The sequence below is a fragment of the Grus americana genome, chromosome 16 (assembly GCF_028858705.1).
Source record: "Grus americana isolate bGruAme1 chromosome 16, bGruAme1.mat, whole genome shotgun sequence".
Taxonomy (NCBI): domain Eukaryota; kingdom Metazoa; phylum Chordata; class Aves; order Gruiformes; family Gruidae; genus Grus; species Grus americana.
In genome coordinates, this window is record NC_072867.1 from 5,958,541 (window position 1) to 5,982,240 (window position 23,700).

Sequence of the window (23,700 nt, forward strand, 5' to 3'; positions counted from 1 at the left end):
TTAATAGTCCTGCAGTTGTGGAAAAGAGGGTAGGTTCTGCTCATGAGCAGTCACTTTTGCAGTTGTTTATATGAGTGGAAGTAAACTAGATGCTTTAAGTTTTCTTAAAATAATTTCCTGCTTAGAGAAGTCAAGTTGCATAAGAGAAGCAGGCTGCTCTAAAAGGAGTGGTTCTGGTGCTTTAATAGAAATTAATAAAAGTTAGAGCTCTAACATGAGCAAAAAGCTTATCAAATGCCTCTAGCATTTGCTCTCCTACAAAAAGGAAGTAGGGGTGTTTACTTAAATGTGTCAAAAATGGTCCCTCATGTTATGACACATAGAAGTACAGTGATTTCAGACACCCATTCAAACACTAAATCCTTGTGAGAGTAGTTGCAGCTCAGCCTGGTAAGAAGGCAATTTCCCTGTAGTTATTATAAGCTTAGAAGTAGATTCCTGCATAAGAGAGCTGAACTACTGCAGCTGTGCTGGGGTTGTCAGCCTTGAGTTGAAGGGGGCAGCGTAGAAGTTACAAACAGTGAACCTCACTCACCCTTTCTTTAGGACCAGTTAGTTTTAGGAGTTCTAGTACACTGGAATCTCATTCCTTACACTTAACTGGCTGTATAAAAAAACATTTATATGCAGCAATTCCATTGTGTGGCTTCACTGAGGCCAGTTACCTTCAAAGGAGACTGTTTTCCCCCACATGGAAAATACAAAGTTGATATTTTCTGCAGATTCAGTTCAAACCATAGTTTTAGCTTACATAAGAACAATGCCAAAAATTTATCAATATTCTGATATAGTTTAGTTCAAGAGCAGTTGATACAGACAGCTGGTAGAATCAACTTTATTTACAGAATGTTACTGGTAAAGTGTCAAGTTAAAAAAGTATGAAAACAGTCTTACAAGGACAAGCTGGTGATTGCATGTTTTACACAGATTGTTGTAGGAACAACCACTAGAAGACCCTCAACAGATTCTACATTGGAGATTTCAGCTTGCTATTTCTGTACAACACTGTCTCTGCTGGACTGCAACAAACCCACCACAGCACGCTGGCAATTGTTATAATACAGTCAAGTGATTTTTTTTTTTGTTTTTCTGCTGCTGGTTTTGCATTCAGTGAGACCTAAGAAAGAGCAAGTCCGTGAGAATTCTGGGTTTGCTTTCACCTTTTTTAAAAAGAGCACAATGGCCTAAGCTAGACAGAGGACATGACAGCAGTACTAGACTCAACACAAGTGAGAAAGTGAAGTGAGGAACCATGCAGTAGAAGGATGGAAAAGAACACTAACTGTTCAGGAAGGTGAAACAGGCTTAAAAGGAACATAGTATTTTAAAACCAAATATACACAGTAAGATCACAAAACTACCCCATCCTCCCCCTTTCAAGCCACAGAACAAGACTCCGAAGGCAAGTTTCACAGTAATTGCATCAGCAGATGCACACTAGATTGAGGACAGTTCTTGGAACTCCCTTCTCTACGTAGAACTGAAGGCAGTATAGAACATACCACAGCTATGACTGAGGAGTTGAAGGGTGAGGATTCAAAGGCTCCATTTTGATGACCTTTAGTAACTGGTTTGAAAGATTAAAACAAGGAAAATACTGCAGCTAAACAAGGACCAGCACCAGCCCTCTTGAAAGAGCTGTGACCAGTAGGTACCTACACAGTCTATTTGCTTATGGCAGACTGAACATCTGGCTTTATCATTACTGTACCAGGTCCCATCCTCAAGGCTGTTCAAAGACTAAACAACTCTCTCATCTGATGGCAAGAGAGTCTTACACACAAGGAATCAGACCTTTGTTACACAAACAGCAAGATGTGGGCTTTTTACTTTGACACTTTAGCTACACTGAGCACACAGTACGTGACAGAAGAATGTGAGAGGGAGACCTAGAAGAGATGAGCAGCAAGAAAAGGCAAAGCAACTTTATCCTGTTCACTCACACTTAGGATATGCAACTTTAATCTTAAAGAAAGTCCCACACGTACAATGGAGAAAGATCCAAACCATAGGCACAACTAAAGCTCAACTGTTATCAGCTACTCTTATGTACAGCTGTATAGATTCAAAAAGGCTATTCTATGTGTATATATACAAAAGATTGTTTATACACAAGTCTGTACACAAGGGTCTATACATTTAGTTTTCTGCAGGAGGAATCCATAGCTGCTACCTCTACACTAGAGAATATCAGCACTTCATTCACATATCTTACAAAAACAAAAAATAGACACTTCCAGGATTAAACTGGCTTTGTCTTGCATCTAAATGTCTTCAGGCTTCACTATTCAAGCCATAATGGATCCTTTAGTCTTGATGCAGACATGAGACCAGGACAGGTGCCATGTGCTTTAGTCTCTCAAAAAAGAAATTTTGCACAGAGTGCTAAAAATAAAAGCCCCAAAAAAACAAACAGAGGTGAAGTCCTGACTATGGACATTTTTATCCAGTCTAAAGAATCACAAGCGTCCCACCCAGTGGTCACTGTTCACTGCCGGTATTCCAGTTCATCTACACTGATGACTTTGGATGGCATGGAAGGGAGAGGCTGCTGCAAGACATCTGAACCAAACCATTTTGCAAGGCCAATGGGAGAACCACTTCTCTGGCTGGGGCGATGGTCAAGCTGTGTGTGCCCATGAGATAATCCAGTCCGAGACAGCATGTTCTGAGGCGTTGTTTGCGCACCAGCGGGTGATCCCTGCGCTCCTGTGCCTGTGAAATGTAAAGCTATTAGAGGTGGAGGAATATGTTCACCCAACACCGAGATCTGCCCTAGAGCAATCACCTGGTCAGGCACGTGAGCTGAATGTGGCTTTTACTCATTCCAGCAGCCCTGGGGAATCCAGACCCTGCATGTTTATTCTCTTGTTAGTGCTCCCATAAACTGCCTGACACTGCAAGTTCTGGACACAGTATCACATGGGTTTTAACTGGAAGACCAGCATGAAATAGAGTTTTATTGAGATAGGTGGGTGGCCTCTCACCCAGCAAGGAAAGACTGCACACACGCTGTAAAAGGCAGATAGCAGCATATATCTTGAAACTGAATGCTTCACTTGGACTTCTGGCATAAGAGCCTGCAGTGGCCAAAACTGCTCTAAACACCCACACAAAATTAGTGATTATGAATACCTAAATTGCCAAAGCAGCTTCCCGTTAGCCCCGTATACTGAACAGGCCAACAAGTACAGTACCTGGAGCAGGCTAGTCTCTGTTCTAAAGCTCACACTCATGTTTTAGCCTACCTGATCGTTGTAGTTGCTGTTGCATCATCGCTAGCTGCAAAGGTGTCCCAGAGCGTGGATTTAAGATGTGATGGCTGGCTGTTGGTAGCGGGTAAAAAGGTTGGCCAAGGATGGGAGTAGATATTCCCTGCAAGTGAGACAGATCCACTCCAGGAGGAAGCATACCTGTTGAACAAGAGTGAGGCAACTTCTTACCTAATAAGCATCAGGAACTTAAAGCAAAAACAAACACATTTAGATGTGTTGGAATTTATTGCCTGGTTTTAAAGGTAAGTTTTGATGTAATGAACATTACCAGTAATGAGTGTTTGTGGTGTTCCTAACACAAAGTCAGTCTTGCAGAGAACATGCATTAAACTTAAGGGAAAGAAGTATAGATTACCTGCTTGCAGCAGAGGAAGATGTTGTGGATGAACCCCCTGTGCCAGCATTCTCTGGACCAATCCTGGATGCAGTTGATGAGCAGGTCGTACAATTGGTACATGGGGAACAAGGGGTACTTGATGAACAGGACGAAGAAAAGGGCCTCCTGGTACTGGGGAGGCCATTGTAGGAGTCTTTCTACCAGTTGATTTAGGCCTGTAGTCTTGCTCTTTGGTGCAACGATTTGCTTGGGTAAGAGGTGTGGAACATGCAGAGCGTTGCAGTGCAGGTAGTTTGGTACCTAAGGTGGGCAAAGTTTCTTGATCTGCACTCTCCACAGAACTAGACAGTAGGTTATCTGTAGCTAGAATTGAATACAACTATTATCGTCCACAGCTAGAGATTACACTAATGAAAATTAAAGCTAATAACTGGATTTGATAGCCAGATTCCAGCACTAGCTAAACTTCAGTCATATATATGTAATAGAGTAAGCATCTTTCCTGGATGCTTTTGGCCAAATTATTTCAAAACAGTGATGAGAAGGAATATGTTCCACAGAAATCCCTTGACAGCAAGCTTATATTAAGTCAGAATCAACGGTAACTCTGCCTTTAATTCTTGTTTTTCCTGTTAAGACATTTTGAACTGGCAGCATGGATTAGTCAGTCCCAAAGGAGACAGGAGGTACAAGGGAGCCTCACTAGACAAGATAATTTGGAGTTGTGCCAGAAATCTAGCCCAAAGTAGTTTTCCAGTTTAGATGTGTCTGGGGGTTTGCAGCAGCCCTGACATCAGCTTCGCAAGATTTGGAACAGCAAAGCACCTGAAGAAGCTACTACCACAGACCATCTAGATCAGTTCGACAAGGCCTAAAATATCTTAAGAGTCATCTGCTACCAGTTGAGGTAGCAGTAATAGTTGGAGTGCTAAAAGCCACCTCTGTAATTACCAGTATCAAAGTATTGTGTCATGGCCATTATGCATGTTTGTCTTGCTGGGTCAGGCAACTGGTATCAACCATTTCCTTTTAATAGCTGCTTACATCAGTTAGTGACAACATGCTTCTTTGATATGCTACATTTAAAAGAGCTTAATTGGGCTCAGCTTTGATTGTTCAGTTAAGATGTCTCGAGAGGGCTGTAAGTTGCTTACATTCAATTACTGGTGTAGAGAGATTTGGAAGCATTATTGTTAATATGCTTGTTCATGAAGACCAGTTGCAAAGAAACAGTTTTGGGCCAGGCCTCTTAGTGCCACTATTGCTCACAAACTGACAGATAAGGAAAAAATGGGTTTAAACCCAGTACTGCTGGAAGACTGTACTTGTAAGTGTAAGTGTATCCCCTCCACAGCACTAACCGTTCCTCTTATTATAGGTTCATTTCTACAGCCTCCTCATTCCCACAAATCAGGAGTGTCTGAAGTTAGCCTAGGCATATTATGTGCTGAAGCTCTTTGATTCTATTCCAAATCTCTTTTGTGTGTGTTATTTTAAAGCCATTACAATACCTTCATTTGGCCTCTGATTTTCATCTTTACCATCATTGACTTTCATTTTCCCAGAAACTGGCTCCTCTTTGCTTTTTTCCTTGCTCTCATACATCTTGCGGATCACCGAGGTAGGTGTAAAGGAAGGAGACAGCTGCAGAGAACATAGTAAGAAGCAATGCCTTACTCAGTGTTGATTATCTAGGCTACACTATCTTAGTTGTGGGTGGACACCAGTTCTAACACTTCCTTTCCATTTAAAGCTCTCTTGAATCCACCACCACTGTATGCCCATGATTTTACTTCAGCTCATTTCATGGCTTTATTCTATGGTTTAAGTACTTCTCTCTGGCTTTTGCAGAGGTCTAATACCTTTATTAAAGCCAGATGTTTGAGTTAAACAGACCTTAACAGGCTTAAAACAAAATAGATGAGCTGTATTAAGTTACAGCTGTTTCCTCTTTGCTGCTGGTTCAAAACAGCAGCTCAACAGCAGTTCCTACAGAGCTGCCTTACCTGTATTAACCTAGGGCTGACAGATGTGCAATAAGCTATTGCCTCATTCATATTTTTCCCCAAAGTTACACAGCATGTGTGGAAGCCACTCGTTTGGTGTACAAGCAGAAGTACTTGTTTGATTTAGCAGCTGATAGTCTGTGTTAGTCCTGAGCTGCAAGCCTGACTGATTAATTGAAGGTTTAGATCAAAGCAACATTCTACATAGCACTGAAGGCAGTGAGGCAACAGCTTGGCTTTGAGATTTTGTTTATTTTCAAAGAGACCCTGAAGCTCCTAGGTAATATTTCAACCTACAGACACTTAGTTCAGTCACTTCATACCCAGAGAGCAGCGTTCTCTGAAATGGCTACTGGCTTTCAGCACTCATATTCTGAAAACTTAAGTAGCAAAATATGAGGGCCTGAGTTTCCACTGTTATCTTCCTTTGGTTTCAGAAGACCAAGTCAAGGTAATATTAATGGCGCTTCTTCAGTTTTAGGTTAAGACAGTGGTCAGAAAATGCTGTTTTCTAAAGTGAACACATTCAGTTACATATGAAGTGTAATTCATTCTTGCATCATGTGGCCACTGATATAACACAACTATGATTAACTCCTCTATGGCCTCCCTTTCTCCCATTGATTACAATTGCTGTAATCTAGTTCCCACAGATGCTTTTCCTACAATCATTATACATTAGGTACTGACCATGCTGGTAATGGATGCTGTAGGGGCTGGAGAAGATGCATTCCCTCTGTGTCCTGGTGCAGGTGATTTAGCCACTCGCTGTTGCCTGTTAACAGAGAGGAAGTCAGTAAGAAGGAGCTCAACTCTTGGCACAGAACAGAAGGCAGGATTGCCAAGAACCAATACAAGTTTGAGTCACTAGTACTAATTTCTAGTGAAAGAAAATACATTAAAAATCAGTTGACAGCATACCCCTTAAATTTTGCAGTCAGATACTCACCTGTTTCTGTAGCCATCTCTGCTTTTGTCCATTTGTGGTTTACCAAAGCCATGCTGATAGAAGTTTGCTGCCTGTATGGCTAAGTCATGTGGTAATGCTAGTCCCTCTAATGCAGCTTGCTGTATTTCCAAGGGACTCATCTGAAGTAGAGTTGTACAAAAAATGAAACCAAAAACACAAATCAAAACTTGTATTTGGTTGTGTAAGATAATGAAAATTTACCACTATAGCTACTAATGTCTTCACAAAGTGTCTGCCCACTAACAGCCATCTGCTTTTTGACAGACAATTGAAGTTTCAAAAAATCTTGTACTTGAGGTACTCTACGATGGATCCAATTGCAATGAGGTTTTGAAACTGTGCTAAATTAGACTTTGCATCCTCACACTCCAAGTGAACTTAATTAAGCATAAACACCAGAATGCAACAGACAAGTATGTGTTTCCACAAGTTAGCTCTAGGCCATACAATATAAAAAGATGAATACACATTAAGCAAAAGCACTTAATCTAACCTGTGCAGCAACTGGACTCATGGGCTTCCTTACACCTGGAAAGGGATCACCAAGCAATTGCTGAGAACCTTGTCCAAAACCTAAAGAACATTCAACAGTTTTATTTAAAAGGACTACATTTCTTTCAATATATACAATATACACCAAGTTAAACAATTCTACAAGGAATTAAGGACTCGTTGTGAACACTCTCAGCTCATCCCTTAAGCCTACAGAGAGCTATGTCTCTTCCTCGTCACTAGGCTGGAGGGCTACAGGGAGACTACTGGTAGTGTTTTGCAATACAAATGGCCAAGTAGTCCCTGAAAATTGGCTTCTTATACAGTAGCCAAGCATATTACTCCACACCAGAATTTACTGTGAGGTCTAGTTGATCCATCACAAACATCTACATGTTTTGGAGACAAATTTAACATCAGACACTAGAGAGTAAAAAGGCATCTTACACTCAAGAGGCAGACACTGACCTAGTTGCCCACTAAGTACCAGGAAATTTTTATTGCTCTGTAAAGCATTCTTTAAAACAAACTCAAGTAATAAAAACCCCCCTGTTTTGTAGCCAGTCTCACCAATGGGTGAAGATATTCTATGGCGCAGGTAATCTGCGGAAGCAGCTCGAGTTGGAAAGACGGGTGGAATAGGGGGAGAAGGTGCTCTTTGTGTCAGTAAAGAGGCTGCAGGTTCCAAACCACTTATCAGGCCACTTAAGACATTTGATGAAGCAGGTCTGGTAATGGGTGGACCAAGAAGTTCCTAAGAATAAGTAATGGAAGAATGTTCAGAATATGATCCAGTTTATACAAACAAGCTCATTTTACTACACTACAGGATACACTATTTACAGCAAGTTAGAGACAAGGTGGACTTGTGCAACTAGATACACCAATTCTGGTTTGCCCTTAGAATTAGGCACTTAGCCAGGCTTTTTATTTTCAAGTTGTAATCACAGGAAATAGCATGACAAGACAAATTTGTAAGTAAATTGAACTAGTGAATAATTCTCTTTCCTCTATAGGGAGTCATGTCTGACTAGTAATCTCATAATTGCCTTAAATGTCTTATTTTCAAACAGTTTGTTTTCCCATGGGGGATATGCTTTTACATACTTTGCCCCCCAACAGGAAGTACCTGTAGAATATTCTTTGATAAGGGCTGGCCTGGCATCTCTGAAGGTGACATTAAGTGGCTCTCAAGGCTCTGCTAAGAAAATGAAAACATTGCAAATTAGATGTAGATCCAACAAGCAAACTCATTAAGAAACAACCCACATTTGTCTCCATGACAGAAATAATTTCATCTGTTCTGTTAGAACCATAGTTTATGCATTGACCAAATACAATTCAAGCCAAGTTAAGGGCTGAGCTGGCTCACAGGTCTTCCCTAGCTAAGAAAGTGCTTAGTGCTAGATTGCATACAGGAAGTTCAATGTGCCTTATTCAAGTTTAAGATATATGAATTTATATAATTGTGTAAACTGGAGAGGAAACATTGGGCCAAGTGGTCAACTGCAACTATGCACAAACTGAAAAGTGTTTGTATATTCGAGAAATTATTTAGGATATTCTTCTATGCATCAAAATTCACATCAATGTAAAGGGACAGCCAGAAATGAAAGTCTCAATTTAAGCATGAAATCAGTCTGCAAATTTCTTAGAAAAATTTACATTCTTCACTACCTTTTATTGAAGTTGGATGAGGCTAAAAGTCCTTGAGTATAATTCAGCAGGAAAAACCACATGCTTTAGACTTAGTTGTTAGAAGTATTTTATGGTGCCAGAAGTAGTTACTGATAGCTTCTGGGCCAAGCATACTGTTTAGGCAATTTGCAGCAGGATGAAGTTTTATACAACAATCTCTCCCAGTCTAAAGCTTAGTATCATCTGTTGTTTAATATTAATCTTTCATCCAACAAGCATTTGGGTTTGTTAATACAAATAATTTTAAAATCCAAGTTTAAAATATTACATTGTGCACTGACATACCTCTATTAAAAAAGTCACTAACACAAGACATCTGAGCTTCAGGAAAGTGTTAATTGTAGCCATAATACAAGCATTTTAAGAGACATGCCTTTTAATAGCAGCACCAAGGCAGCCATCAAACTAACACTAGCAAGTCTTCCATAAAGAGTTGACTGATGATGTCTGCTATACATAGACCATATGTTTTCTACAGATGTGTTTGGTTTTATTTAATAAGGTTCAGACAGGGTGAGTTCAAGTGTAGGGGAATCTTAGACACTAATCAAAACATCCTCTGTGGTAAAAGACTGAGCCTTTTCATCATACAGGATCTTTTGGGGGACAAATATTTATAGTCTTCAAGTCCAAATATTAATCGATTGGACTAGATATTTGCATAGGTCCACATTCAAGGTATTGACATAGTATTGGAGTTCTGGGGCTTTCAGAAACTGAACATGAAATCAACCCTGTGAACTCTGAACTGAGAAGAGCCCCACTTTCAAATACTTTAGCTAGGGGAAAAAAGCACCTCCTTAGCTTTTTCCCCCAAGCAACAACATTCTAAATGTAAGTTTATATTTAATATCATGCTGCTGTATCCAGTCAAGGCTTGCATGTTATCAGAAGGGTCATGTAAGAAGTTTCCAGCTTGTACCTCTTGTACCTTAGTACAGACCCATTTACAGTTCAGAAGAGCCAGATGTCTGCTACTTACATTGACTTTTGGCTGTGAAGGTAGAGTCCCACTCGCCTTCATACTGCTGACTAGTTTGTTAAATGCAGTCATATCTCCATCTTTCTTGATCTGTCTGGAGCCAGCAACATTCAATGCTTCCTCCATTTGCTCAGCCATAAATGGAGTAGCAATTTTTCCCTCCTGATCCACTTTCAGACCTTTTAGTCCAGCTTCGACTTCTTCTACTGAAAGTACAACTCCTGAATGTGCTGAGAAATACAGGAGAAATACTGGTAAACCATCCTTCTCTGTTTACAAGCAAGCTAATAATTCTTGTGCACGTGTGAATACAAGTTGTATGAAGACCAGGAACAGCCAAAACCTTATCTTCTGATATTCATACTAGCTGTCAAACCATGCCTGACCTGTGTTTAGACTGATATTCTAATAATCAAATTAGGAGTATTACCATGCACAACAAGACTCCACAAGAACCTGTTTAGGTTTCAACTTATCAGCTGAAACCTAAACAGGTAAGTTCTCACTAGCTTTCATTTATCCTGCAAGACAGGTCATTACTACATTTTATGACTTCACCTGCTTTTAATAAAGAATATTTGTCTGACAACCAAGTTTGTTCTTTTTCAATTAGAAAAGTTCCATTTATCTTATACTCCAGGAGACCAGATGGTCTTACAGCCACAGTGTAAGCCTGTCAAATTGTCTGATGCTATCATAAGTAAAGAGAATACATACCTGGAAAATTTAGATACTTTAGAGACTCAGTTACACGCTTAGTTTGGTGTGCATAAAGTTTGAAGTAGATTTTTTTTTGCTCAGAAATTAAAGTTGTTATGGAAAGATTTCACAGGCATAACCAGAATAAGATGCAGGTGTTAAGCAGCAGTACTTTTTTCCTGTGTACGCATATATAAATATCTACCAGTGCCTGACATCAAGGCTAGACATGCTTTATGGACCAGCTGACACACATCACAAGGTACGACACCTTAAGAGAAAAGGAAGAAGAGACAGGAGCATGCCATGGGTTGCTGTAGCAGATGTTGGCCCAAAGAAATAAGATTTACTGGAAATTTGGGCAAGAAGGTGTAGAAAAGAAGCAATGATGCAGACATGCAGTATGGAACATGAAGAAAAGCATTATGCTGGTGGAGAGGAATTGACCTGAAAACGCCACAACGCTTGAAGAATTGCACAGCATTTTATGGGAGTACAGAACCCACATCAGGTACTTTTGAGTGAATGGAAGCTTCCCCACAATTTTTTGTTCCTTCATCCTTGGCTTGTGAGGATCGAAGTTTAAAAAGCTTTTAGTAGGAATGTCAGACTAAGCAGAACACAGAAGAGACTTGTAGTTCTATTTAAGTCAAATTAAGAAAAAGTTCTCCACATGTTAGCCAACACATCCCAGTCTGGATGCTTAAGAATATTTGCAGTGCTTGGATGCTTTCCTTCCTAGCTCCTTCACACAAATCAGAGTGGCATTACTTTTTGTTCATGGCAATACATGCTGCTTGCCAAAGAGAAACCAATTTGGAATTAGACCTTGAGATTTCAAAGAACACATGCATTCTGTACCCTCCATGCATGCTATGGGCCTAAACATGCAAGTCCGTAACTTGGAGGTGCCCTTGAACATTGTTTAAAGTCAGCCCTGAACTCTGTTTAGAACAGCTGATGCTAGTAAAAGTGACTAACAGACTAAGTTCCCTGGAATCCCATGATTCTAGTCAAGTCAGCGTAACTAAGACAAATCTGTTCCCATGCTGTAGCTCTGTTAATTATTTAATTAATGCAGTGAACAGTGAGCACAGACCACTATGCTTCAAGCGCCAGTAACAGTCTAAAGAAGTTCAAGTTTACAGTATGCACTTGAAAAAACTGACATCCTCAAGTCACTGTTCATCTTTTTAGATACTGATACTTAATGGATCACTGTGATCCATCATAGATGCTTGCAAGAATGACTTGCATTAAGTTTTTAGTAAAGCCAGAGTTCAAATGCCACAGTTTCAGAGCTGACATTACCAGTCTCCAGTATGACAAACTTATGTAAATGCCACAGACAAAGCTGGAAACTCAGTTCAAGACTTGCATCATCTTAGCTTATGATTATTATAGGCCCATAAAGCTGTCTGATAGACTCCTGATGTCATCCTGTGATTAGGATGAAAAGAGTCAGTGATGATATTGACACAACTGAGATCTGTTGAATACTGGGGTTTCGGTAGTGTAAGTAAACCTATAATACTTCCTACTCCTGGAGTTGGCAGTTGAGGTTTCCAGAATACCAAGCCTCTTGTTTTGAGATACTGCATCACAAGAACTTGACAATATCTGAAGAGGCACTTACTGCTCTCTCTAAGCTTTTCCTTGTTGGCTGAAAGACTTGAGAGAAGAGGTTTTAAGTCCACTTTGGCTTTCTGTAGCATTTCTAGGATGTCCACTTTGTTTTCAGAGTGGTCTTCCAATGGAATGGGAGCAAAGTAGTTTCCAGAGTTCTGGCCAGGGGAGAGAATGGCTTGCTCTAGACCTGAAACAGCAAAACCAGGAGCACTGCGACATCAGTTTACCAACCCAATGTCTCAAGATGAACATACACTGGTGACCAACTTCAATAAGTCACAGAAAAGTTATGCCTCACACCCTTGCCCGAGATCAGCTGAAAGTCATCAGGAACATGACAAGAACATTTATAAAAGAGAACTTATAGCTGCTTACTCTAAGAGCTTCCAAAAGAATGTAAAGTGCTTAAATGGTGGGAGAGTTCACTATCCTAAAGCCATGTTCTTGTTGAATGAGTAGGAAGAAATATGGAAGGAAGCTATCTGACCTTGTATTGTCCTATGATCTTACCTGCTAGCCTCTCCAGTTCCTCATGTGGTGTAGATCTCAGGCTGCTTGACCGACTTCCAGAACGACTAGGATTAGAAAACCACCTGCTGAACCTGCTGGCAGACACTGAACCTTCCCCCAGCACATCCTCTATCATCTAGATTATAGGGAAAAAAAAAAATCTTAACAGAAGCAAGATCAGCACATCTTTGAGAAACTTTACGATGCAACCAAGATTCTTCTGCTACAGACAACTAGATGCTGCTCCCAGAGTTTAGAAGCTTTGGACTGCTTTTTTTTTTCCTTCCAATACAGCAGCATTTGTGTAGTCAGTTAGTATAACCCATTGTACATCTTTTATTTATACCAAACATTTGTGCAGAGTAAAACTATAACCAAGATGGCATAATTAAAGCATCCAAAGACCACTAACTACAGTATTTTAAAGTGGATGTGCAAAAAAAAAAATAATTGAGAAGCATTTGCCACAAGAATTAAAACAAGTTAGAACAACTATAATTCTGACAGCCTGGTGGCTCGAGGCTGGTCCCTATCACTGTACAGAAGGAATACGCTGGTCTGTTGTATTTTCTGCAATCATGATTCAATTCAGTTCCATCACTGGCCAAGGACAGTGCCTGGAATGAAGTGCACAGACTACTCCCTGACTTGCGAGTGTCCCACAAGGGCTAGGTGAGAAGGACAGTAGCTAAGGGCTACTTGCTTGCATCTCACATGCTGAGCCATTCCGGGACTAAGAAGAGGGTTGTATTCTTCAAGTCTAGGAGTCTGCATCCTTGGCAAAGCACTGGCAGAGAACACCTTCTCCCTCCAGGCAGAACTGAGGTCACTAAGCAGTATGACAGAGTTTGTCAGAAGTCACTACAGTTTATAGCGACTGTTTACTTCTTTGCTAATCATTACAAGTATTTCAAAAACAGTGCATCATAATATTTAACTAAAGTTCTTCGTATCTTGCAAAATAGTATCCAGTTAAAAGCCTGCTCAATGGGCACAGATGCCGTTACACCATGCAGCACATTTACTTTTAGAGAAAAGGAAGAACAGCTTTGTTTCTCTGAAACGAGGGGCACTCAACACTGTTTACAACAGCAAAAACAAGATAGTATTGATCCATTTGGTTTTGATTGTTTGAATCTAACATGTTAGGAGAATTCAGACAGTTACATCAGGAAATGTACAAACGTACACCACTTGTCACAGACGTATCACCAATACAAAGAAAGAGTATTACAATATGCTCTGGCCAGCCTGAAACTCTTGTGACAAATTATAAAACATCTGCCCCCTAAAGTTTCATCAACAGATATTTTGTGACTTGTGAATTCCCTGCTTTTGAAGGGAGTCACCATCTTGCAGATATGCTGAAAATCAGATTGTCAAGTCTATAAGACACACAATTTACATCTTCTATAGGGAGATTAAACTCTCCACTAGGTATTTGCTGAATTACTGCCACCATACGATAGGTCCTCTTCAATGCATGCAGGTTTTCCACATTAAAGACTAGGTCAGGATTCTATTTTTTAAACATGAATGTTTCTAAACTGTATCAGGTCTGTTTCTTTGCTGTCAGAAAATGATTTTTTTAAACACATTTACCTTTCTACAACACCAAGTCTTTTTTACTCAAAATCTACTAATCAGTTATACCATCTAGAATAGTCAAGAACAGCTTTTTTTCCTAGTGATGGAGAGGTCAGAAGAGAAGCATCAGCAGTTTATGCATTAGGCCCATGCTTAGTCAATACTTGCTGAACCTGCTTACACCCTTCTTGTAGTGAAGGAGGAAAAGCATGCTAAGATACAGACCAGTTATAGCTTTTAGGCTAAAAAACAGTGAACACCAGCCATCCACTATTACCTCTAGAGATCAGATGTTCAAGAACAGCACACTACCAACAGAAGTACCAGAATCCCCATCAACTCATGGCTGGAGGTAAAAATCCAATATTGGAAGAAACTTGTGGTGCAAGTACCACTCTTTCTTTCTTCATAGTCTTGTTACTAGCTCCTAGGTATCAGTAGCATCCCACATATGACTTGGGCTACACAGAATATCTACTAGTCACATCAATAACATTGTTTAAACATGCTTTTGACTGAATTAGTAGGCTATGTTTGTTTTTCCAACTCAGTAGTAGTAGTTCTAAAATAATGAATTAACCACTATACAGAGGTTTAAGTAATAATGATTCAAACCCTCTCAGACATACACCCTTTCAGCCACATTGCTGGTATTGATAACGCAACTATATATTCAAACATCTCCAGGCTTGCTGCCTTGCAGGAAGCTTGCACAAAACATCCATTTGCTGTGATTACCGGACTTAGCTGCAAAAGGGTATTTTCAGCTATATTAAATTTGTACAGTGAATCTTCTCTGAACATATCTGTAATACTTCCAAAGAAGAGCCATCCAGGATGCTGATTTTGAGTCTTCAGTAATGATCAAAAGAAAGTTAAAATAATCAGCTACTTTGCCTCATACACTTTCTTTGGAGATGGACCCAGTCCCAGGGATAACATTTTAGAAGCAACACCCTAACGCTCCAAAGCTAAATCTCTGCAAATTCATCTTAGACTTACACAGTGTATAAAGCAACTATTGCAAAGCAACAAGTTTTAGCTTACACTCAATGCTGCAGCAGCAAAAATGCTTCTAATGAATACAGCCAGTCTTAAAAAAACCCACTCACCGAAGCCAGGCCAGGCACACTTTTATCCAAGTTAAAGAACTCATTGAAGTCAAACTCTCCTGGAGCTGGTTCTTGTAAGACAGCTTCCCTAGGAACTTCTTGATCTGCTGGAGTTTCATTGGCAAGGACAGTTTGCACTTCATCCTCTTCTGCCACTCCACCATTGCATTCTATCCCTTAAAAAGAAAATCAAGTGATTGCTGAGTTGCTGAACTTGACTGTTTCCTGTAAAAACAGTGCCTAACAGTCAATGCATTTGCCTAGGAATTAAAAGCATAGGACCAAAATAATCTAGCCATCTACATGGTATTTCATCAGCTATGTTGTGCTGGCTGCAGTCTGCCACAACAGAAACTAGGACTCACTAGAACCCTAGCGTAGAACTTCTAGTCTGTAATTAAGACTACCTACCTCAAGAAAATCAGAAACTGCCATTGAATCAGGCATAAACAACTGCATCCTGATCAACCCAGGAAATACACAGAACAGATCAGATGTTATGTCACACCAAGCAGATAGAGCTGTTACAGTAAGTTACAGCTGCTGCTGGTTTTCCATCAGGAATCCTTTGGCAGCTCCTGCCTTCTTCCTAGATGCCCCAGAGCAGACTCTCTCAAAGCTGGTACTTGACATGAGTTTGCTTAATGTTGCCAAGACATGACAAATATTGCTCCTACTCCAGCAGGAGCAAAGCACATGTCATTAAAGACTTACCAAGCTTGCAGAGGTGCTGCAAAAAAAGCTGTCACATGACTACAAACCTAGTATGCTTGAAACTGTACTACATTTTAGTTCAGTGAATACACAGCTAAACCTGAACGCTTCAGGTTTATGTTGTCTACCTATGGAATTTCTAGCATTAAGAAGTCATCTTCTCTCGCCTCAGAAGTCTACACTACAGCTTTTGCAGTGGTAATAATAATGGTAGACTTGAAGTCCAGTGACTGCAAATTCAGATAGTCTCCAGCTTAAAGCTATATTACTGGCAGCTGTATGTCCAAATCAGTATTCCTAATGCCAGTATTACTATGAGAAACAATATTTCAAGTACCTCAGTGCATCAGCTTAGCTTAAACCAAGTCTTTAGCATCCAGCAGGATATAGAAATGGACAAGACCCTTTTAACAGCCTACAAATTCCTGATACCATTCAGCATCCATACAAGGTATTTTTTTCCCCCCAGCCTCAGTCTTGCCTTTCCTTTAGAAAATTTTAGAAAAATAGCATTTTATCACTTAAAGGTATTTACAGTCTGAAAGATCAACCATGGGCCTTATGTCTTGGGCTTCAGGATGACCAAAAGCTATGCAAGTTTAAGATGAAATACTGCTAAACTGCATTATTCTTTACACTTGCTTGGATCTATAATAAGCACCAGCAATATGCCATACTAGCAGACAAGCAAAGCTTTCATCAGATTTGCCATTACCTTCTTTCAGTGAGGCTGTACGTCGTCTTGTACGTTTTCTCCCTTTGTGATCTTCCTCCAAAATTTTATCATCAAAACCTGTGAGCTCAATGGTTTCAGACTGACTTGTAGGACCAGCAGAGAACCACTCAGGTTCTTCTTCGGTGTAAGAGTCATTCCTTCTTCGCTCTCCAAACACACGCTTGCTGTCACCAAATTCCCTCTGAAGCAGGATATTAAAAACATTAACCATTAACTGCTGTTTCATAAGATTCCTCCCCAACCTCAAAAACAAGTGACAACCTTTCCATACCAGTATACCAGTTCTGGGTTTTTGGGGATTTTTTGTTTGTTTTTTTTTTGGGGGGGGGTGGGGTTGTTTGTTTGTTTTTTAAGGTTTAAATGCATGCTCAGTCAGCTTTTACAGTTTAAAAACTTCAGTTGAATTCCTGCCCTACTACACTGAAGGCTATTGGTCTGCAAGTGCCTGTATAAACTCAGTTTTGTATCCCAAGCGGTACGCTAATAGTTGTTTGGTTTTTTTTTTTAAATGCCTGAAAGCAGGAAAGCTTCCATCTGCTGAGGTTAAAGAAAATGTTTGCTAGGTCAAGAACTGTGAACAAGCTATTAGACTTTTGAATATCTTGCTATTAAGTCTACCACAGGAGAGGTTTGTAAGATATAGTATTAGATGCATCCCAGTTGAGCCATCAGAAAGACTGAAAACTTGAAGTTTTTGAAGCACTAAGTGCTCACCCTTTGAGCCATAAAGGTACTTTTGAGAAGAAATAGCCTACTTGCATGGAACACTCAACTGCTGTATGCAGTTAATCTGTCCCTGTTGCTTTTAGTGCAAAGCACCCAAAATTTCTGATTTAATATGCAATTATTAAAAGGAAAAGAAAGAACAAACCCTGAAGCGTTTATCTTTGTAGTCCCTCTCACGATCTCGGTCTCTTGCATCTCTAGAATCACGTATGTCTTTTTCACCACCTCGGTGGTCTTTATCAAAGTTACGAGAAGAGATAATTCTTCCACTGCCAATCCTACGGCCGCCAATAACACGGACACCATCATTCTCCTTTTCTAATGGGCTCCCTGCTCGACGTGAGCTAACAGCCGCAGTTACATGACAACCGCCTCCAAAGCTTCGTCTTTGTGGACTTAAGACTACATCCAAGTCATCTTCTTTCACTCGCTCTCTTGGATCTACAAATCAAAGATCACACACAAAGCATTCAATTTAATGTATTAGTAAATGCAAGCTAGTTATCTGTATAATATCTGTTTCTGTTCCATAGCCTTGCTGCTATCCCAGAGCTTTATTGAAGGAAAACACTCATGATTTATTTTTGCAAAGCTAATCTAGCTGAGACCACAGAAAATGCAGAGGGGAAAAAAAATAAGTTTACAGTTGGATATTTAGGAATCATTGCTACCTCCTAGCAAGCACCTGCTTTCCCACTATAGACCTCCTAAGTACTCAGTCTTGAATTGTAGGGAAATTGTCTTGCATTATTATATATGCACTTACTATTATATAGCAAGAATAGTAGGATATAAGAACTGACTTATCTAAGTTTGTTCTTAGATAACAGTTACCAGAAACTAGACTATAGTCAGGGTAACCAAGGTTTCCTTGACACTTATTTTATGCAGTCAAACAATTTTCAGAGGGACTCTGTTTAGTGTCATTTGTGTCTTCCCAAAGGAAAGGTTTTGCCAACAGCCAATGTTCAGATTTGAGCCTTGTGCTGTCAGAATGCACTTACCTACTATCCTACGCATAAGAGAAGTCCGATCTGAATCCAAATCTTTTTTAAAGCTTTCCACTGGTGAAGTTCTTCCTGAACTTGGATATAAAGATGCATGCCACTTCTCTGGATCCCAGACACCATCACTATGAAAATAAAATTGCAGAATTGTTTACTACTTGTAGCCTAACAAATAATTCATAGTACTGCTGCTGAAACCCTAGAATTCACTGATCAGCAGTCTGTACAAGTGAAACACATCTGTCATATCCAGCTTCTAAATCTTTGCCTTACTATGCTTTATTACCTCATAGACGGTATGCTGGATCCCTCCTGTAACAGTAAGGAAGTATAATACCCAGCATCAGATTATAAAAGGGACAACATATGGACATGCTGTCCCACTAGTTATTGGTGAACTTTGCCTGGTACATTGAAAAAATAGTTTAAGTAGATCAAATGTCACTGCTCTTAAGCATTCAGAAAAATTTTACCTCAATCTCATACTTACTCATACAATAAATTAAACCAGAATAGTAAAGATACTGCTGTTTAGCAAACTTAAACACACACCAAGAGCACTCTCACCATGTTTAAATGAGGTACACTGTCAACACGGGAGAGTAATCCATCAAGCAAGTCAGCTTGTTGCAACATGACCTAGTCAGTCTGTGCTATACAGCCACCTATACTCCTGGTAGTTTTTCCTGCAAGTCAGTGAGACATGTGCTGTGTGAAATTATTTTTTGCTGCATCTCATCTTATAATCTTTGTTCAAAGCACAATACTAGCTAGAGTATTAAGCTTTTCCTAGTAGATTAACACTTCTGAAAACAGTGTTACACACTAAACTCTGGAGCATGTATATCTTTATCAACATAACTGCACTTCTTCACTAAGAATTTTTTGCAATTTAAACTTTCATTTTGAAAGAAATGTATATAGTTTTGTATAATCAAGAAAATACCTGTCATATTTTTCAGAAAGACAAGAAGGTCTTTGCTTAGAGTAGGGACGTTCTTTAATATCCAGCAGTTCCTCCTAGAAAAAGGAAGAAGTTAGTCTGGAATAGATATTTTCAGTCACTTCAATCTTGTCTGGGTGAGACTTGGAACTGTCTCTTCAACTTAGTGTTTTAATTTGACAACCCAAGTTTCCCAATATGTTGTTTGATTTCCTGTGAAATACTGCAATGAAAAGTTGACATTAGACAGTAAGGTTTTTTTTCAGTTCTACAGTGGCCACTGAGCAAACACTTATTTGAAGAACTAAGTCTCACTAGGTCAGGTTCAGTCCTCGTTAACACTTGAAAGGCTGTTCACATCATACATCTTTACCTATTCATTCCCCTGGACAATTCAACTTACAAGCAAGACAGACATCATTGATACTGGATCTAGTAAATTCTCAAGATGGAATCAAAATTGCTATGTTCAATGCTACACAAGATTCAGCAGGTAAAAAAGCATTACCACAATATCAGTTACTAAGGTAGATCTGGAAATTCCAGGCAAGCTTGCCATTTCTGACCACCCCCAATCCCAGGATATCTAAATGTATGTTATACAATTATCCACTCTACCCAACACCAAATCAATGCTGAATGATTACTTCAGTTTTCCCACTTTCTACCAGCTTTCAAATACAGTCCTTAGTTTACTATTGCACATCCCTGAGCAGTTAGTCATTTGAGGCAGACTAGTATTCAATCTACAGTCTCACTGCAGTTTGCCATGCTTAAAAAGCATTATTAATGGTGTGATCATCAGCACTTTGAGTCACCATTAAATCTGCTGCAGTCAAGATGCAATTTTCTAATTAATTCTAACTTACTCATTCTCCCTAGATTACCTTTCTTCAGCCTGCCTCACTCCCAACTGTACTGAATTGATTCAGAACTGTGCAGAAATCAGTGGGCAACTGGAAGGATAAGGAGATCTAACAGCAGACACCAGCCAAACCAAAGGAGGAAATCTCTACCTTTCTCTCAAGAATACAATGCCCTCTAGAGCTTTTACATCATTATCCCCACATGATTAAAATCAGTTCATTTGCTATGTGAGCTTGATACTTGAAAGTTTTCAGATGGCAGCTCAGTAGCTGGACAAAGCCTTAATCTGCACACATGCACATCCCCCCCAAGCATAACGCCATACTAGTCCTCAACAAAGAGGGTTCTATTAAAGGAAGGGAGACTGGCCTCTCTGCCCACAGCTTCCCAAAATAAACCTTGATCTATGAGGAACATCAGTACCGTAATACTATCATAGCCTGATGCAGATATCACAAGTATGAACAGCACTGTCCATCACCAGACTTGAAATCGAGTGTTTTGTTGGCCACAAGAGGGAGTCCGTAGACTCTCAATCAGATCCTACTGCAATTCATCCATTGAAGTGAGGAAAATTTGAATTGTTTCTTGGCTTTCGCTCATTAGCTGTGCACCCTTAGAGCAACAGCTTCCAACGAACTAGAAAAGATGCAACTTGGACTATATAATACTCTCAGAATAGAGGAGATTAACACTGGCCCTTCCAGACAGGTTTTTTTTTGTTTTTAATTCATACCACTAGTACTTTTAAGGGGGGGGGGGGGGAAGTGTGTTTAGCTGTTATTAAACAGTTTTATTCAAACAGTTCAGAAAGATTCATAGTATGAGCCAATTGTTTTCCTACTGGTAGTAAATAAGTATAAACTGTTAAAGGAAATCAGTCCCCTCTCCAATCAGCAGCACATGTCCTGAAACAGTGTTCCTCCCATCCCTAATTGGTAGGGGACTGGATCATATGAAAACAGCTTATGATGTTGATAACATGAGCACCTTAAAACAGCTATATTTAAGATGCTATTTGTGAAAAACAACACATATGGTGCAAGATATTTTAACACAAATTGATTTCTGGTGTTTCTTGACTTTAGACTCCTTGGAAACCAACAGTAAACAAGGCTAGACACCTTTTGGCACTAGTTCTGCAACTTTATCCTGAACAGAAACAATAGGTACTGAATTAACAAAACTGAAGCTACAAATGCATCAGTTTCGGTGTACAGCCACCACCAGCACTAGCTGAATACTGCCCCAAAAAGCAAGTAGAATTTGAAGCAGCATTCAGTTACTACACTTGAGAGAAGTTGGGCAAGACTGAGCAAGTACAGATACTACCTTCCCAACAGCAAAAGTTTAAAAACAGCTCCTCTCCTTCACTTTAGAGTTCACTGAATAACAAGGTCTGAACAATAGTATACTTTACATTTTAGAAGGTTAAGCATACATCTTTGCTAAGAAGTTAGAGAGAATTAGAAAGCCATACTATTCCCATGTAAGTTTTGCCAGTTCTGAAGTGCTTAGTTTATTGTTGATGTCTAGTTAAAATAAGCTGGCCCTACTATCTCAGCAGAACAGAGCCAGTGATAATTTTTTTCTTTTAAAAAAACAACCTACTAGGAAGCTAACAGTTCAGAATTCCTCAAGTAAGATAACACAGTCAGCAACAGTACACTGTCTCACTCTGTTCCACACTTCAGGCCATTTGTTGTAAAGTATCTTAATAGATTTCCACAAAGCAATGACCACCTGTTCCCACAGCTTTCAGCAATGGGAAAAATCAGCCACCATTAAAGACTTTTTCTAAAAGCATATTTCAGCAGTGATACCAAAACCCCAAACAAGATTTGAACCTTAAACACTACAGTATACCAAAACTCACTGAGTATTGAAACAATCTTTATTTGCAAGTTATTTAATTATTATTCTTCCACTCATACATATGTTTAGGTATCACAGCTAAACAAAAGCACCTGTGTTAAAGTTTTAACACTAAGCATTGGTTGGATTCATAACTACTTAGGCTTCCAGCAGCCAAATATGAGCAACTTTAAGTTTACACAAGGCATCTTGGTAAACACATTAAAGCTCCTGATAAGATCTGGTGTGCTATATGTTCCAAGGAAGTGACATCTACTGTAAGGAAACATTTTGGTCAACTTAAAGGAGCACTGCTGAAAGTAGAACTAGAACTATGAAAAGCGAGCGCTTGAGAGAGCTGGTAGAACAACATACTTCAGTGTCTATCATAATCTCTCCAGGACACGCTGTGAGGTGCTCAAATATTAAAATAAGGTGGTGGGAATCAAAAGTATATCAAGGACAGGATTGCACAGCTACATCACATTTAACAAGTCACTCATTTTATACCATCTTGCAAATCCTAATCCTGGCAAAGGCTTTTCAGCCTTCACCTCACTGCTTCCCACTCACAGCAGCCTCCACCTCCCACCCTGCTCCTGTGGCCAACAGCTCCATGCACAACTTTTAGAAGAAAGGAGAGAAAGCTAACCTTTGTGTAACGATGTGGGTATTTTGTTGTAATTCTGTTCAACTCCAGGAAAGCATCACCATTTTCAGTTTCTGGTATGCCTCCTCTTTTATCCATGGTTACTTCAAAGCCTTTGACCACGGACCTAATTAAAACAAAACCAAGCCGTCAGAGTGAGACGCACGTTTCTAGCGGGTGCATCTTCCTTCCAGCCTAAGACTATTTAGTGCTCACATGCAGCAGGTAACAAACGCATTCCCCAACAGCGCTTTTTCTCTGCTTGCAGCTTCCCCCCCTCCAGCTGAGGGGCTCTCGCTGAAATCTTTAACCCGCTCGGAAGCCCGGCCGGACCCGCCCCGCAGCCCCGCTCCTAAGCGGCTTTACCACAACAAAGATCCCCCCGTGGGCACGACCGGGAGAAGCGGTGGCGAGCGCCAGGGCCGGGACACCCCCCCCCACCTTCCCGCGGCGCCCAGAGAGGACGGGCGCCACTCGCGTGGTGGCGGGGACAGCACGGCCCGCCGCGCGGCCGAGGCCCCGTCCCAAAGCACCGGGGCCGGGGGGGGGGGGAGGAAGAGGACGGCGGCGGGGCAGGTGACTCAGCGGATCCTCACCTGCACCGGCGGCCCCGCCGCCCCCAGCCCTTCGCCCAGTCGGTCGTACTCACCGCGCCGGCGGCGGGTCTCCCGACGGCGCTCCGCTGAAGGCCTTACCGCCGCCCGCGGCGTTTCCTGCTCCCGGCCACCGGCTCCGCTTCGCCCCTGCCCGCACCCTCCCCCCCCCGGCGGCGGCGCCCTGCGCCGCGCTCGCCCCCCTTTACGCGCCACACGCGCACCGGGCCGGCGCCGTCCCCCGCCCGCCTCCGCTCGCGCGGCTCCGGCCCCCTCCGCGCTGGCTCGCGCGCCCTCTCCCTATTCGCCCGACT

General features: G+C 40.8%; 1 protein-coding gene across 6 annotated transcripts; it reads right to left on the reverse strand.

Annotated features, from left to right (window-relative positions):
• Nucleotides 1–789: 789 nt before the first annotated feature.
• EIF4ENIF1 (eukaryotic translation initiation factor 4E nuclear import factor 1) lies at nucleotides 790–23,567 on the reverse strand. 6 transcript variants are annotated; one of them, XM_054844439.1, is made up of 19 exons: nucleotides 23,443–23,567; nucleotides 22,797–22,920; nucleotides 19,427–19,500; nucleotides 18,478–18,605; nucleotides 17,619–17,914; nucleotides 16,727–16,928; nucleotides 15,298–15,473; nucleotides 12,599–12,734; nucleotides 12,096–12,275; nucleotides 9,761–9,990; nucleotides 8,210–8,278; nucleotides 7,651–7,834; nucleotides 7,082–7,161; nucleotides 6,568–6,707; nucleotides 6,309–6,393; nucleotides 5,124–5,256; nucleotides 3,631–3,975; nucleotides 3,249–3,413; nucleotides 790–2,715 (listed from the first exon to the last, which is right to left on the reverse strand). In XM_054844439.1, the coding sequence occupies exons 2-19, from the start codon at nucleotides 22,890–22,892 to the stop codon at nucleotides 2,489–2,491; spliced, it is 2,946 nt and encodes a 981-aa protein (XP_054700414.1). In that variant the 5' UTR covers nucleotides 22,893–22,920; nucleotides 23,443–23,567; the 3' UTR covers nucleotides 790–2,488. The 6 variants fall into 6 exon arrangements, with proteins under 6 accessions (XP_054700414.1, XP_054700415.1, XP_054700412.1 ...); XM_054844440.1 differs by having other exon boundaries at nucleotides 3,631–3,912; nucleotides 8,210–8,281; XM_054844437.1 differs by having other exon boundaries at nucleotides 8,210–8,281.
• Nucleotides 23,568–23,700: the final 133 nt, after the last annotated feature.